At 40.2% G+C, this 15,771-nt stretch overlaps 1 protein-coding gene across 1 annotated transcript in view; it reads left to right on the top strand.

Moving 5' to 3' along the window:
- The window catches only part of map4l (microtubule associated protein 4 like), a 122,850-nt gene that overhangs the window by 43,412 nt on the left and 63,667 nt on the right, over window positions 1–15,771 (top strand). The window contains exons 5-6 of the mRNA XM_040039522.1: window positions 724–963; window positions 8,016–9,368. Of these exons, the coding sequence (XP_039895456.1) occupies window positions 724–963; window positions 8,016–9,368 (1,593 nt within the window). The remainder of the gene's footprint in view (window positions 1–723; window positions 964–8,015; window positions 9,369–15,771) is intronic.

The following is a 15,771-nucleotide window of genomic DNA, read 5'->3' as shown; positions in this document are numbered from 1 at the left end:
GACAAACCACTTAGACACTGAATTAATTACTTAATTAATTAATTAATTAATTATTAATTATGTGACAGAGAAAGTGTTCATAGGAGTTTTTGCAGGCATTTGACAAAACTAAGTACACCCCAAGAGGGAAAATCTTTTTCACACTCTTCTTTACAACATCGCTTCAGTTCTTTGTGCTTTGCTGGGATTTGCTTATGCACAGCTCTCTTAAGTTCCTTCCTCACCATTTCAGTCAGGTTGAGGTTTCCACTGGGTATTTGCATCACCTTAATTCTTTTCCTTTTCACCGTTGTGTTGTTGCTAGTGTGCTTGGGATCCTTGTCCTATTGCATTACCTAATTTTAGCTCTTGGACATGTAAATTATAGTCAAATGTGAGGCAACATTTTTATAGAGAGGCGTTCTTAGCTTTCTCAGTGACTGAAAGGTAAAACAAGGCTAAATCATCACCCTTCCAAGACAGTGCTTGACAGTTGGAATGAGGGATTTGTGCTAATATGCCAGGTTTGGTTTTTGCCAAACATGGCAGTCAGCATTCTGCACTTTGGTCTCTTCTGGTCAAAGGACATTATTTTACAAGTCTTGTGGTTTGTTTAGATATAACGTTACCATCAGTATTTAACTTCTCTCCCAGCTGCATGTGGTATGAGTATATAAAGTATACAACATTCAAACAGACAGCTTCCTGTTGGTGATGTAGCTCCTTGCTGTTTCTCTCCATCAGGCTTTTCTCAACCTGGGATTGGAGGGACCATGGGGTCCAGTATGCCACCCTTCCAGACCAGTATGAGCACTACTCTTGGCCAGACTGGAATGAGTCCAGCTATGGACACCCAGAAAAGTTCAAGCCATTTTGGTGTGGAAAGCAAAACCATCAGTAACACCAGTGGGAGCAGTCCCTTTAAAAGCAGCGATCCATTTTCTTCCGGTGGCATGGGAATCCATTCCATGAATCACTCTGCAGGTATCACACTGGAGCTTGGTTGCACGTAATACTGCATTCTGGGGCAGCAGGTGAGGGGGGAGTGAAGGACCAGTGAATCAAAATGTTAATATTGATTCACTTTAATATCGATAATATATAAAGGACTCACAAACTTTCCCAGACCAAATGGGTTTGGTTGCATTTCTAACACAGCAAAAAGTGGAGCTGCAGCTCAAACGTAAAAGTCTAAATCCGTGAACATCACATTTAATTTAATAAAAGCTGAGATGTTATGTTTTTCTTGCTTTAATACTACTGAAGAGATGCAAAGGCAGAGCAGGAGGGAACAGTGGTGACAGGAGAAGTAACACCCTGATCACACAGGCCATGCTTTCAGCAGCAGAGGGCAGTCTTTTCTAGTTTTCACCGTCACTGGAACACTCCCAGCTCTGCTGTTTTGTTGCTGGTGACCTTATTGCTTTTCACTCTGTGCACCCGGCTACTGTCCTTATCATCAATCAACAAACTGGATCAACAGACAAATGAAACAGTGACCATTTTAAATAATATAGTGCCACACAGTGTTCATTAGTTCCTGCAGTGAAGAGAAAATAGTAGCCTAACGTAGATTTAGTACACCACATGACATTTCTAGTTGTCTTTATTATGAATTTCTAATGTTTATCATAATCAGTAGCAACTGGGTGTCAACTAAATTTGTTGTTGCCAGGTAACAGAAACACAAACCCAGAGCAGTGCATCAGAGTTTTCCTGCTCATGTAATTGTACTACATTTTAGAAACTAGAATAGAAACATGCATAACTCCTGCAAATGCTTTTATATGTCTTCATTATGTTGTCATCTACATCTAACTCTAGATTCAGCCAGAAATCAAACCCTGCTATCAAGAGTCAAAAGAAAATGGCCTGCAAAAAAACAACTAAAGGGCTCTAAAGCCCACACTTGAACTCTTATACTGACTTTCCAAGTTTCCATTTTAGGCAGAACTTATTAAACATTTAGTAATATTTTTATTCATTAGCTTTTCTGTATTCTGCTTGTTGGTGTACTAAAGATAAAGCCAGCTAACAGTTATGTAACAGCTTCTATTGAGTTAAGTCCCTGTCTCTCAGCAGATCTGATGCATCAGTGACACAGATGAATATATACTAGATACTTTCAAAATTGCTCTTCTAAAACCAAAGGTGAGCTCAGCTGTTAGCCATTAAGGGCTACTGTAATGGATGCATTTGTACACCACAATTGTTGCAGCAGCTAACATATTTTGCAGATAATTACAGTTTGTTGAGCCTTTGACCCTTATCTATGTTAAATTCTTCTCAAGTAAGGACAACAAACATATGTTCAGAGAACATCACAATGTGCATTATGTCAATACCTGATAAAAATCTGAAGCTGTGAGCTAGCTAGCTTTATTTGGCTATTGGAAGCTTTCTCCTACTGGCTGAAAATTGGTGGTTGGTCCCTCTCCTTTTACATCAGTGTTTCCCAACCACTGTGCCGCGAGAAATGATCGGTAGAACCAGATAATCGGAAGATTATCTGGTTCTACCTGATTAGGACTCTTAAGCCACACCACCAAACCAAAAGTGTCACAAAAAGCATTTTGATAATCTTCCCCCACGCACCAGGTATAGCAGAATGGGCTCAGTTTGTCCCCAGTATACCTTGTATGCTTTCTTCTGACCATTACTCATGCTAGGGCCTTCATCTGGGTCAGAATTTTCTCCAGGACTCAGGTCAGATTGACTGCTTTATCTTTTCAAATATTTATCTATTGCTATTATAAGCCGCATGGTCTCAGAGCATGACTATTATGTCATTTCTGTTTTACTGGCAGTTGGCAACCCATTTAATTAGAGCAGGTAGTTGTACTGCCCTCTAGTGGAACAGAATGTAATTGGTCTGCCCGTTAGTCACGCTGGTCGTTTAGAGCAGCAGTCCCCAACCTTTTTTGCGCCACGGACCGGTTTATGCCCGACAATATTTTCATGGACCGGCCTTTAAGGTGTCGCGGATAAATACAACAAAATAAAACTAGTACCGGTACCGAAAAAAAGAAGATTTATTCATAACACACGTGAAAAGACCCAGGAAAACCGAGTTAACGCTAAAAACGATAACAAAATAACCCTGAAAACCATACATTTCACACCTGAGCCTCAACTCTCGCGGCCCGGTACCAAACGACTCACGGACCGGTACCGGTCCGAGGCCCGGGGGTTGGAGACCGCTGGTTTAGAGTACTCATCAGGTGGAATCAGATAATCTTCCACGGCACACCTGATCATTTTTCATGGCACACCTATGTGCCGCAGCACAGTGGTTGGGAAGCACTGCTCTAAGCGACCCAGATGAAGGCCCTGGCATAAGCAGTGGTCACAAGAAAGCAAAAAAGGTATATTGGGGACAGACTGAGCTATACTTGGTCTGCGGGGGAAAATTCTCAAAATGCTTTTTGTGACATTTTTTTTGGTGGTGTGCCGTGTGATGTTTCTAAAGTGAAATATGCGCCGTGGCTCCAAAAGGCTGGGAAACACGGTTTTACATAACCAAGGTGAAAAAATGTAACCTTCCTGCTTGACAATACAGTCAGTAAAGTAGTGAATAGAAATTATACTTCGTTTAAAGCTGCTTCCAGTCAATTAATCAATCAGTCAACCAATCAGTTTGAGAAATAAATAGAAGTACACTGACAACCTGGAATTTTCTCTTATTTAGGATCGTTGTTTTTTATTCTGGCTTGACTGTGCAAAAAAAACAACCTCTTATTTAAGTTAGAGCATTACAAAATAGTCTGTGCCAATGTGTGCTATGATATTATTTTTATTCATTTTCAAGGTTTGTTTTTTTTCCTTGTTGTAAAAGGCAAGAAAACAGGTGGTTGTGTTCTTATCTGGTGTCCCAGCAGTTAATAGTGTAAAAGTGGAACAGCAGATGCCAGCAACACCTAAAACCAAAACTAGGTCTTTGTCCCCTCACTCAGAACTCATCTGCTGTACCTCAATTTCTCTTAACAGTTGTTAACAGTAAAGGACAAGCAAATGTGATAAAAGTGCAGACTTTCAGGTTTAATTTAAGAGTTTCACAAAATAAATTGCATTAAGTGTTGGGATGAGACTCTATGACAGAGACTCTATGGAACTGCAAATATGTGGTACAATGAGATACTGATGCAAGTGAGGAAAGGCCATCGTCAGACTGACAAATCCAAATAAGCCTGTCAGAGAGATAAAAGAAGCTAGCAAACACTTTCAGGTGGCTAAATCAACAGTCTGCTGCAAAAGAAAAGATTTTCTCAAGGCAAAGAAATAAGATATTCATCTAGACTTTCATCCAGGCGTTAAAAACAGAAAGAAAATGGGGGCCTATGTACTGTAGAATTCCTAATGTAATTCATCTGTAATTCCTGAACAATTAGTGCAGTCCTTTTGTAAAATCCTTGAATAAAAGTCTACACTTTAGTCACATTTTGACTGAATTATTTAAAACCCACTGTGGTGGTGTCCAGAGGCAAAGACGCACTCTAACTAACTGTAAGTACGAAGTGAGAAAGCAGTAATGTCATTCCATTGACGCTGAAATCATAATTTCCTGTCGACACAGTTGCCAGAAACAGCTTAAAAGTTTGTTTTTTGATTGTCCCACATTATCTTTAAGCTTCAGTGAGCATGAATAACTCATCCCTGTTGGCAGGCAGAAAACAGAAACCCAGATTTGGGGTGATGGCGAGTCATGCCCCTCCACTTCCTCCTGTCTCACATCACTGGGTATCTAATGAAGTAACAATAAAAGAGCAAAAAAACAAAAACATGTTACTTAAAGTTACTTTTTTCACAGGGGGATTAAATTGGATCTGTCTAGGCATAGGCACGATTTAGGGATTTAAATTCATGGAAGTGTCATTGCTGAGGTGCTTTATAAGTATGGAAAATAGTCATTTATAACACAAATTCTGTGTGTTTTTTTAAGTTGTGTCTACAACTCAGTGTGGGGATATTTCTGCAGGATAATGATGACACATTTTCCAAACATGCTTCTGTTCTTCTGCGTTTACTATCCTGTGTTTAAGGCTTGCAGTCCACTGTGCTCCTGCTCTGTCTGCAGTAAACCTTAAATAGAATTTGGCAAATTACAGCTCATACTGTGTTTTTGCATGGGTCATGTGTTCAAAGCAGCCCATGCTCCAACCTTAATGTATTTCATGGCGGTTTGCCAGAGTCCAGATTAAGAAGTACTCCCATTAAATATGTTATCCTATTAAATATAGATGATAATATCCCTGGTCTTGTCTTCCCTTAGTGTTGTTTATAGCAGGGCAAGCATCAGGTCGTTGGGAGAAAATAGCCAAGTCAATCAATTAAACCATGCTGGGAAAGGTGCCAGATTTAGAGAGGATTGCACCTTTTTCTGGATTTCCATTAATAAGTAGTGATGTAAGACTGCAGTTAGGATAATGAAAACTAGAAAAAATAATAATATTTTAGACTGGAAGAAGAGCCGATGAGCAGTCATAGACTATTTTACAGTTTGCCTGTTTCTGTCTGTTCATCTTTCTGTTTCTTGTTCTCTCTGAGCTGATGACGTGCTTGTCAGAAATAATTGAGAAATATGGATTCAGAGGAAAAAGCCAGAGCCAACTGCGATGCCTTCATTCCTCAAATAAGAGAAGATAGTGGGAACAGACAAATAAGAAGATCATTTCAGTGCAGGCTGAACATTTTTTGCTTTGTCTGCCATTTGATCGTTTTGTGATTCCGCAGTGCGTTCCTAACGCTTAATGTGATTTGAGTGCGTTTGAATGTGCACTTAGTAGACACGCATGTTTTTAATTTTGTTCTTGCATGCTAGATCCTGTGTTAACTGTGCTTGGTATATTTGTCTGTTTAAGTTGCTTCAAGGTTGCATTGCTCTCACAGTGTGCTTATTTTTCTGTGGCGTGTGTGCGTCCTCCCTCTAAGAGCAACTTTGTATCCTGGATGGTGGTGATGATGATGTTTAAATATTCAGAATTATGCATATTTGTGCAAAAGGACACTTGCATCACACATTTACTGGTTGACTGGCACTTCCTTTCAGACTTCACTGGCAATTTGGAAAACAGAAATCTACACCAAACTATATGACCAACTTTCAGTTTTGACTTCCTCTCATTTTACATTATAGTTATTATCATAAAGAGTAACAACTAAAAACAACATTACCCTTCATGCACACAAATGTGCATGTCAATCACAGTCTAACTTGGTCCTAAAAGGTTCCCTCAAACGTTGTTGTCAGTGAAATTTTAGTTAACAGTATATCCAGTCAAATCCAGGCAGCTGGGACACCAAGCAAATATATCTAATGCCTGGTGTAAAACAGCATCTATAAAACGTTTTATGCACGTGTGATCTATTATAGTCTTTACAGAACCATAGACAAAACAACAGGTGAGTAAAGCAAATACAGGTTGAATGTATTTATAAAAGCAGGCACCATCACATACAACTTACTGCAATAAATTGTTGAAAATGTTGTGCCTAAAAAGAGCCTAAGAGCAGTCAGACTATGGTTACTATCACTGGAAACCAACCCAGCAAAACAAACTTCACTTCATGATTTTATGTGCATTTCCTGGTTGGCATGTGGCATACCACTAGTACGCAAGGCGGGAATTTATTGCGTATTATAGCATATAGCCACGTGTGCTTTCCAAATGCATTGCTAATACATCTTCTATAGTACCAGCTTAGGTGTTTCTCCTGTCCAACCATATCATGTGATGTCACTAAAAATGATCTGTCTTCATCCGGTTGTTATTTTACAGTGTATGTACACCACACCGAAATATTTCAGCAGGTAATACATTTAAACGAGTAAAATTTTAAAATAAGTTATGTTCCACAAAAATGTCTGTTCTTTGTTTTTTGGGGGATGAGTCAGGTGACAGTAATAACAGACGTTTATTATTTACAGTATTTGTTAAGCAATGAAGTACAGTTCAGTAAGATAAACTCATAGAAGACACTTATCTCTACAAATAAACAAATTTAACATTAGTAGGAAATTAGTCCAGCTTTGCTCAATTAATGTGCATAATTGAACTTATTAACAGGATGCCAAGAACTAAAAGCTATCACTGAATGTCAGAGATGCCTCTAACTTGCATTGCAGAGATATCTACTGAAGTTAACTCTCATCAGGTAGTCCTCATCCAGGGACTCATGTGATACCTTTTTGGTACCCAAAGATGGCCTAAAGAGTAGGCTGCCCTCAGTGCAACTTGAAAGGACCAAGAAGTAGCGCTGCCTAAATGTGGTATTTTTCTTTTGTAGAGTCTGTAGCTATTATCAAACCTGAACTTCGAACAATTTTTATTTAGCTATGTTGGCGTAGTTTTCACACACGTCCTTTCTCACATGTAGCACACATCAGGGAATACTCTGGATGCAAACTACTCTAATTACTTTGGTTTAGACAAAAAAACTACCTGAATCATGTTGAAGGACAGGTAGTCAGTGCAACAGTGAGGACAGTGAGGGCTTAAGCTCTTGTAATGCACCCGCTAAAGAGCACTATTAACAAGACAGCTTGCTGGTTAGAGTTTGTTTTTAGCCTAAAATTGTGTAGCTTCTTTAACGTATCGTCAACCACAATGGTCGTTAAATCATTTTGATTGTATAGCAGCGTCTGGCAATGCTAGACATAACAGACTGGGGGCTTTGATGAAGTTAAGAAATGTCAGCCTGGAAAGCTCAACTTAGGATATCAAGCACCACTGAGTGCTCTTGTGAAACCACAGAAACCCTTTCTAAGGTAAGATACATATCTTGCATAAGTTAACCCAACTGCGTAAGAGGGGGAAAAATGTCTGCTTTAGCTTATTTCATAAAAACTCATATTTCAACATGAATTTAGAGTAATCCTATTATCTACCAAAATAGCTGGTACACCCAGTTAAATCAGATTTAAACCTGAAATAACGAGTACAGCTATAGTAACCATAATCTGATGGCTTTTTATCAGGTGTTTCTCTGACACAGTATGTGATTGGTTCCTCCTCTTATAAAACCCTCCCCCTCGGCAGCTCCCATCCTCTCTCCCAGCGGCTCAGTGGATGACAGCAGTGCTACATCCTCCAACTCTGAACCCCTCAGCCCTGACAGAGCAGGGCCGGGGAACGAAGCCGGCAAGCAGCAGCAGCGGCGACGGAAGAAGAAGAGGAAGGGCCGTGATGAGGTCTACGACTTCTTGGATAGCCAGGAGAATAACATCAGCAGGATGCAGGATAAAGGCAGAAGGGAGGTGGAGGAGGACGAAGATGAGGAGGAGAACTGGGAGTGGGAGATCAGAGAGAGTGGAGGAGGGGGTAGGGTAAAAGGCAGAAAGACTAAGAGTCGGGCAAGACTTCCAGAGGAGTGGGGAGCTCCACAGCAGCCTGTCTCTCCCACACCAGCTACAGTTGCCCCTAAGTGGGCTGCAGGTGCTGACATAGGCTCTAGTGACCCCAAAGCTCCAAACTCCATCCCCAGCCCCACTCTACCCTCTGCCCCTGAACAGATACCCACAAGTTTTACCAACTGTTCCCATGTTGGCCAAGTATCAGATTTGTCTTCGCGCTCCTACGAGCCTATGTGTTTAGATGACTTTTCTGTGTCTGTTAAAAATGGGCAAAAGCCCATTGAAGAGAGAATGTCAGCCAAACCTGAAAACCACATTAGCACAGCTGCTAGTACAGTCACCAAGAATAGTTTAGCTGGGGATGTCAGCGGTAGCCTAGCACTAATGACAGGGGACAACCTAAGCCCTGTCTCCCAGACCTTCTCTTTCCTTGATTCAGTTCTCCAGACCCCACCGGGTTCCACTCCCGACTCCCAGACAACCACCCCCATCACCAACACAGCCTCCCTTGCTCCTGCTTCCCTCACAAAGTCAACCCCAGTAGAAACCACTGTCCCTGCTTCACAAGCCGCTTCTGATTTCAACCCTTTCAAGAGCACTTCAGACCTTCCCCCCACTGTGTCCACCAGTCCATCACCTTTAACTTCAGCAGAAACATACCCTTCAGCAGCCATAGCTGGATCGGCCCTCAACGTCGATGCCAAGCCTTTCATCCCCTCAGCCACACTAATGTCCTGCACAGCTACCCCCAGTAATTCGGAGGCCACTCCTGTTGTTAGAACAGCAGCAGTGGCCTCCACGGGAACCGCCGGTCCTGCATCCTCTACCACTTCAGCCACACCTCTTAATTCCTCAGCTGCTTCCTGTAAGAAAGAAGCCACCCCTGCATCGTCATCACCAGACACTCCCCCCAAATGCGTACCAGTGTCCCTTAGCTCAGCCACACCCCCTCCTCCCATCACCCAAGCAGCCCCTCCCTCTCTCCCTGCACACTCAGACCACCAGGAGTCCTCGTCGCCACAGCTCCCCCCATTGGAAGGTTGGTGAACTACAGGGAAGATTATGAATAACATGGAGCTAATTTAAAGAAAAGTGATTGTAGGCTAGGATAGCAAGAAGTAGTGATGTTTGTCTTCCTGTATGCATGGCTCTTTGCCTGCTTGGTGCTCGATCCTGTCGCCTGCGAATCCGAAATAACCGGGGCCCGACAGATATATCCAGAACAGCTTCTGTTTTAATCAGCTTTTAAGATATTTACCTTTACGACAGATAAACATCTGCTCTTTGTTACTACTGCAAATATAATCTGGAAAATATCGCAGACAGAAATTCATTTGTGTCCAAATATATTAATATCCTATGCTGCCAGCATGACTATGGGACACAAATGTACTGTGCTGGTCGGGCCCTACAAACCTGCCAGGGTAAACTGTCTGATTGGATTTTCCTCTGCCTGCCTCTGTGTATCTGTTACTGTGATTATAACAATTTGATAATACTTGACCTGCTGCTGATAGCTGCTGCCGTCTATGCTTGCTCCACTGTCTACTGTTTCATGTGATTGTCAGCTGCTATGTAACCTACCACTATCTCCTTTTTGTCTGTAAAAACACACATAACCTGGGTCGCTGCATGGAAAAGCCAGTTTGTCAATGCCTTTCAGATTCAGTCAGTAACTTTGTAGACTTTAATCATCTGCATAGAGGCAAATTAGTGTATGTAGAAGAGGCAAGGTGTGGCCGTGACCATAGACGTCATATAAAAGATGGACAGGATGTAGCCACTGTGATGCCATTCGTTCATTTGCAAACTTTAGAGGACTGTTTCTGCTGTAGCCATCTTGTCTTTTTGATGCCAAACTGTGAAATTAAGCAGGACTGCACAGTCATAGGATTGCAATGTGTCAGTCAAAATCAGGCTGGAACTAAAGCATAACCTTGTTATCTGAACTAATAGTGACTCATCAGAAAAATGTCAGCTGAGGTCACAGAGCGAGGGAGCCCTTAGACTTCTGTACTTCCTTTAGAAACCAGGAGTTACCACTTCCTGAGTATCAGAAAGCACTTGATTTTTCAGATGCAAAGGCTATGCCCATCTTTTATACACAGTCTATGGTTGTGAACAAGAAAACTGGAAAATGTGTTACAAATTCATCTTTCATTTATTTATTAGGTCGATAAGGCACAAAACCCAGTTTTTTATTTTTTCACCTCTAAAGTTTTCTTTTTGCAGTGATTTTCAAATGCTATAATTCTATCGCAGGTGTTTATTATAAACTATATATGACGTGTTATATGTTAAAGATGCATTACTCCATTCAGCTATTTTCTAAATTCTCTACAATGTAGTATTTGACCCAAAATGAACCAAAAAATCCTCAAATCTCTACTACTTTGAGCCACAGGATGTGACCTTCATCATAAAGTTACCCATGTGTCACCTGTGAGTGACCATATTTTCACATTAAAGTCAAGTATCGGTCTCTGAACCATTTTCATGTCCCTCATTGTTAGATTAAATCTTGTAACAAGGGACTTCAATTTATTCTTTATATTTCATTGGCCAAGAATTAGGGGATCTAAAAAAAGATCAAACGGTGGCCCTCACCGCAGCAATGTGCTCCGATGTGATCAACTCAAGAAAATACCAGCAAAGAGGAAAATACTGTAAAACACATAACAGAAGTTGGATAAAAGAAGTGAAACAGAAAAAAACGGCACAAAAATACCAACTTAAAAACACAACAGAAGTGTTTTTGGGGAGACAATAAGTTAATAAGACGCAACAGTTACAAAATTCACAAGCTAACAGTAAACTGCTAATAGCAAACACATATGTGCAGTTTTTATGTGAATCATATGATAAAAACACACAGACTCCTCTGTTTCTCTCATGCATGTCTCAGTGCAGTCCTTCACATGCTTTGGTTTCTGTCACATTCATATCGTAACACTTCTCTGCTCTTGTTTTGTGAGATTTTTTTCTAGTTCCACTCTGTTTTATTCAGCTTCTGTTGTATTTTGTGTGTTTTTGTAGTATTTTTCTATTTACTGGTATTTTCTTAAGTTGCAGTCTGTTTGACCTCTCAGGACCACCAATCTTAAACATAGATCCAAGTTAATTTGTAGGTACGGAGGAATTTATATTTTTGCTCAGGTCATACTTCAGATTACAATCTTTGTTTTTGCATTATTATCCTGATTAGAAGTAACCTTCATGTAACAGGATTTTCCCCTGTTGTTATTACAACAGACAGGCATATCCATCCAAATCTAACCAATCACCAGCCACATAGTAACCTGCAGTTTACTGTCCAGTGCCTGGTAAGGCCTGCCTCCTGTAACCTGAGAAAAACCCTGATGGCACCTCATTCTAGTACTCCTTCCTCTTACTTGAAATGCCTGCATTCTAGCCTGATCACTCTGTCGCTACAGACTACATCTCGTACCCTCCTTATGAAGATTTACTTTCCACTGTAATTCCCTGTGCTTCGCTTTAGTCCCGACCTTAAACCACCCTGACACTCCTGGTGAAATATGTGTTTAATGCTCTTTAGATAAAAGGTTTTGTCAAGTAGCTAGAATTGCGTCTGTCTCTTCCACACAGATCTTGGCCTGAGCGAAAGTTTTCAGGTACATGACTCAATACTCGAGTCTTATTTTAGCGAGAGAGGTCTTAAAGCAGAGGGATTGTTAGAACTGACGTTGGAGAATTGTGTATAAGACAATGGAGTTAATTCTAAAGCGAGTAAACTTGATTTTTCTCTCTCTCCCTTCCCATTTTTTCTTTTTCATAATGCCACCAACAATGTAACCTCCACAGGTAAGAACAAGTTTCCCTTTTCACTTTTTCTTCTTTCTGACTCGAGGAAGTTTACACATCCTTATGTCAGATCATTTTGGGGATGTTTAGTATGCTTGTCCCTGTGTTTGTTTGTCGATGTGGATGACAGTGAAGTATTTAAATACACAGAACACAGAAAATGTATTTTATTTCTAAAAGTGAACTGAGGGATGTTCCTGTGGTTTAAGATTCTTAAAGCTAATTTGAGATTTCATCCACCTTGCCCAGCATACATCACCACATTACCTTCTTTAGGTGAAAACTGTACACTGTATGTATCTCAAGTCTAAGGTTCATTCCCTCCTTTGTAAGATGGGGTCTGACGAACTCACTAATGTACATGGAAAGAATGCCTGGATCTGTCCATTTATAGTCCAGTTTTGACCTGGAGAATAATGTTTAAACCAGAAATCTCATAGAAAATACATCTAAAATTCATTTTCATAAAGATATAAGTAAACAACCAGTGACTTTGAATGACTAAATAAATGTAAGTGATGATACTTGGCACTCTCTAAATGGGTTGATTTTTATGGTGCCTAAGTCAGCCCCACATCCTGTACGACTCTTCAGCATTACAAATACAGTGATGATGTTTGCAGGGCTGCGATGATTTTTCACAGTTTTTATTCCACAGTTCAAATTTGAACTGCACATTTCCCATTGTGTTTGCAGAAAACTTCATGGTTCGTTATTGCTACGATTTAGTGTTACCAAAAATCTCAATGACATTTCCTAACAAAAGCTGGAAACGACTGAAATCACAAATTTATTCAGATGTTTGTTACAGGATGTGTTTAATGTGGTTCACTACACATTACAGTACTTGGAAGACAGTTGTGTTGCATTTGACATGTATTTCGCGTGGTTTGCTGTGAGACTGACATCACTATGTAAGGCATAGTGATGTATTGATGTTTTTTTTGAATGACCACAGTTATAGTGAATCTTCCTCATCCAACTTGTATCCTGTAGCTTGTATTTCTGTGTTTGCTGAGAGGCAAAAACGCTAATGCTGGAAATAGAACAGCTCTAATAAATAATTTAAAGTTACTGTGAGAGTCATGTCCACGGTGAGTGTATGTACATTTTTCACCACAACTGTACATTATTTCCTTTGGGAATTAGTAGAGATCAAAAATGGAGTTATTAAAGAGTCTGTTTGAGTTTACCTGAAACACAACTTCTATGTGACTGCTTAAAATGGGCAGGGTTGTATCCACAACAACATAAAATCAGTGATTGCAGGTTAAATGATTAAAAATATATTTTTAACAGTAGTATTTCAATAATATTAGAGACAACCAGCCACCCTTCCTCCATAGGGTGTCTGGTTGTATGGTTGCTGCTCTTCTCCGATGTGATCAAATATTAAATATTAGATATTAAAAATTGCTGCTGTTAATGACCTTGTGTGTTAGTCTCTTCACTCTGTGTAATTTGGTCCAGACTGCGCAGGTTGAATGTTTTTATTACCCAGCCAGTCTGGGAGTTTCTCTCTCCTGACTTTATCTTGACTCCATCTATTTTTAACTCTGCATCTTTCCTCTCATATACAATATTGATGACAGTGACTGTTTCACCCTTATGTAAGGCGAACACACCCTCATTTTTTCAATGTGCATGTAGTCCGAAAGAAAGAAGAAATTGTTGTCGTTCCTGCTGTGTCAGTGTGTGTGTGTGCGAGACAAAGAGTCTCTGGTATGCAAAGCAAAGTGGCAACCATCTTTTACCTGATGCTGTGTCCTGGATTCGTCCTTGAGAGAGAGCCAGGGAGATTAAATCAAAGCAAATTCTAGAAATTGAGATAACCACCGGGAAACCCAGTGTGTTGTGGTTGGCTGTGTAACACTGCATACAGTCATGTTGCAGTCTGTGTCTGTTGTTAAAAGAAGGTTGTTGTTGTAGAATCTCAGCCCTGCTCACTGGCTCCATCAGGTGCCTGCTACAGAAATTACACCTATGAACCACTGCTCTCTGAAATCATCACCAAGAGACATGTGCAGGTGTCATAATATTGTCAAGTCTCGGCATAACTGTAAATATTCTTTTTTAGTTTTTACAAAGCATTGTTTCGCCACATTCATTTGGCAAAAATCCAATTTTGGTTCTATTTTTGAAGCATTTTATGGTCTAAAATGTAGGACAGAGGACAGAGAGGACAGAGTCCATCTGACTGAGTCACCTTAGTGTTGTTATCAACTTTTTTCATTAGAAAAAACTGGGCTGCATTTCACTTTTTATTCACAAATGTGCTCCACGTTTATTTTCAGCGTTTTCAGTGTCTGATTTTTCTTTTAACTGGCAATTAAGATTGAGTTTGTTTTGCATGTGCGACTGCTATCCACTGACAAAGCTGTCACCGCTGCTTGTCTAAGCACTAATTAGGAAAATTTGAACAAGTGTTTAAAGCCATTGCTAACTGTTTCCAGTTAATCGGTGCAGACTTGTTTTCGTAACAATAGTAAGTGCCAGGAGGCTAACACTGGTACAGCAACAGCTTTGCTAAATTAGACAAACACTGGATTAGTCATATATATATGTTTCCTGAAGTTGCTAGTAATGGTTCCGTTTACGCATAACTAACATTTTACACACAGCAGCTTTCATTTAGCTCCATTTGTTTTACATAAGTAGACAGCCCACGTCAACTAATGGCTCAGCATCTTACTGAGTATGTGCTAGGGCGTTCTATCTCAGCTCCAGCCCAACAGACTGACGACCTGTCTAGGGTGTACCCCAACTACTGCCCTGTTGCTGAGATAAATGACAGCCCTCCCGCAACCCTGAATTAGATAAGTTGAAGAAAATGAATGATTGAATTAATAAATAGGTCACAGTTGCTACCTACCTTCCTCCTTTCATGCTGTTTCTGACTTAATCACTGTCACAAATGTCTCAGAACAGCGCCTGCCACTAAATATTAATGAATACAGAAAAAAGTATCAGTCTTCTTTTAACTCTAATGGTCTTGAGTAAAATGTACTTTTGAACATTTTGACATTGTTAGCCATAACCAGAGAGCGCTCAATATCAAGGTAAATGTGATTACTCAGCACCAGAAGCTTCATTATAAGGACATGGTGAATTTGAAAATTCCAGCTATGTTAGAATTAAGTAAGATTGCGTAACCAGTATTATCTTTTCTATTGGTAATGAATAATTATGTGCTAATTATTTCTCATCCTAAGTAATCCTGGTCCTTCATACTCTATGACCAGAAACTGTGAAGAAATTCTGAGTTAGGAGTGATGTGATCTATGTTCGCTTTCACCATTGTCGAGTGTAGAAACTCTAGCACCATATCACAGTAACAGTCACCTCAAGGCGCTTCATATTATTAGATAAAAATATGTCTGTGAAGGTTCTCAGTCATCCAGGTCATCGTAGTCTAAGGAGCTTGGAAAGAAAAGCGTCTGGACTTCTTTGAGTTGCTTGAAGACGTTTCACCTCTCATCCAAGAAGCTTCTTCAGTTCTAAGGTCCCTTAGAACTGAAGAAGCTTCTCGGATGAGAGGTGAAACGTCTTCAAGCAACTCAACTTCAAGCAACTCAAAGAAGTCCAGACGCTTTTCTTTCCAAGCTCCTTAGATTATTAGA

The sequence above is a fragment of the Simochromis diagramma genome, unplaced genomic scaffold (assembly GCF_900408965.1).
Source record: "Simochromis diagramma unplaced genomic scaffold, fSimDia1.1 OVJJ01000337.1, whole genome shotgun sequence".
In the NCBI taxonomy this organism is placed as follows: domain Eukaryota; kingdom Metazoa; phylum Chordata; class Actinopteri; order Cichliformes; family Cichlidae; genus Simochromis; species Simochromis diagramma.
The sequence above is the reverse complement of the archived record's forward strand: the minus strand, read 5'-3'. Positions and strand labels throughout refer to the sequence as shown.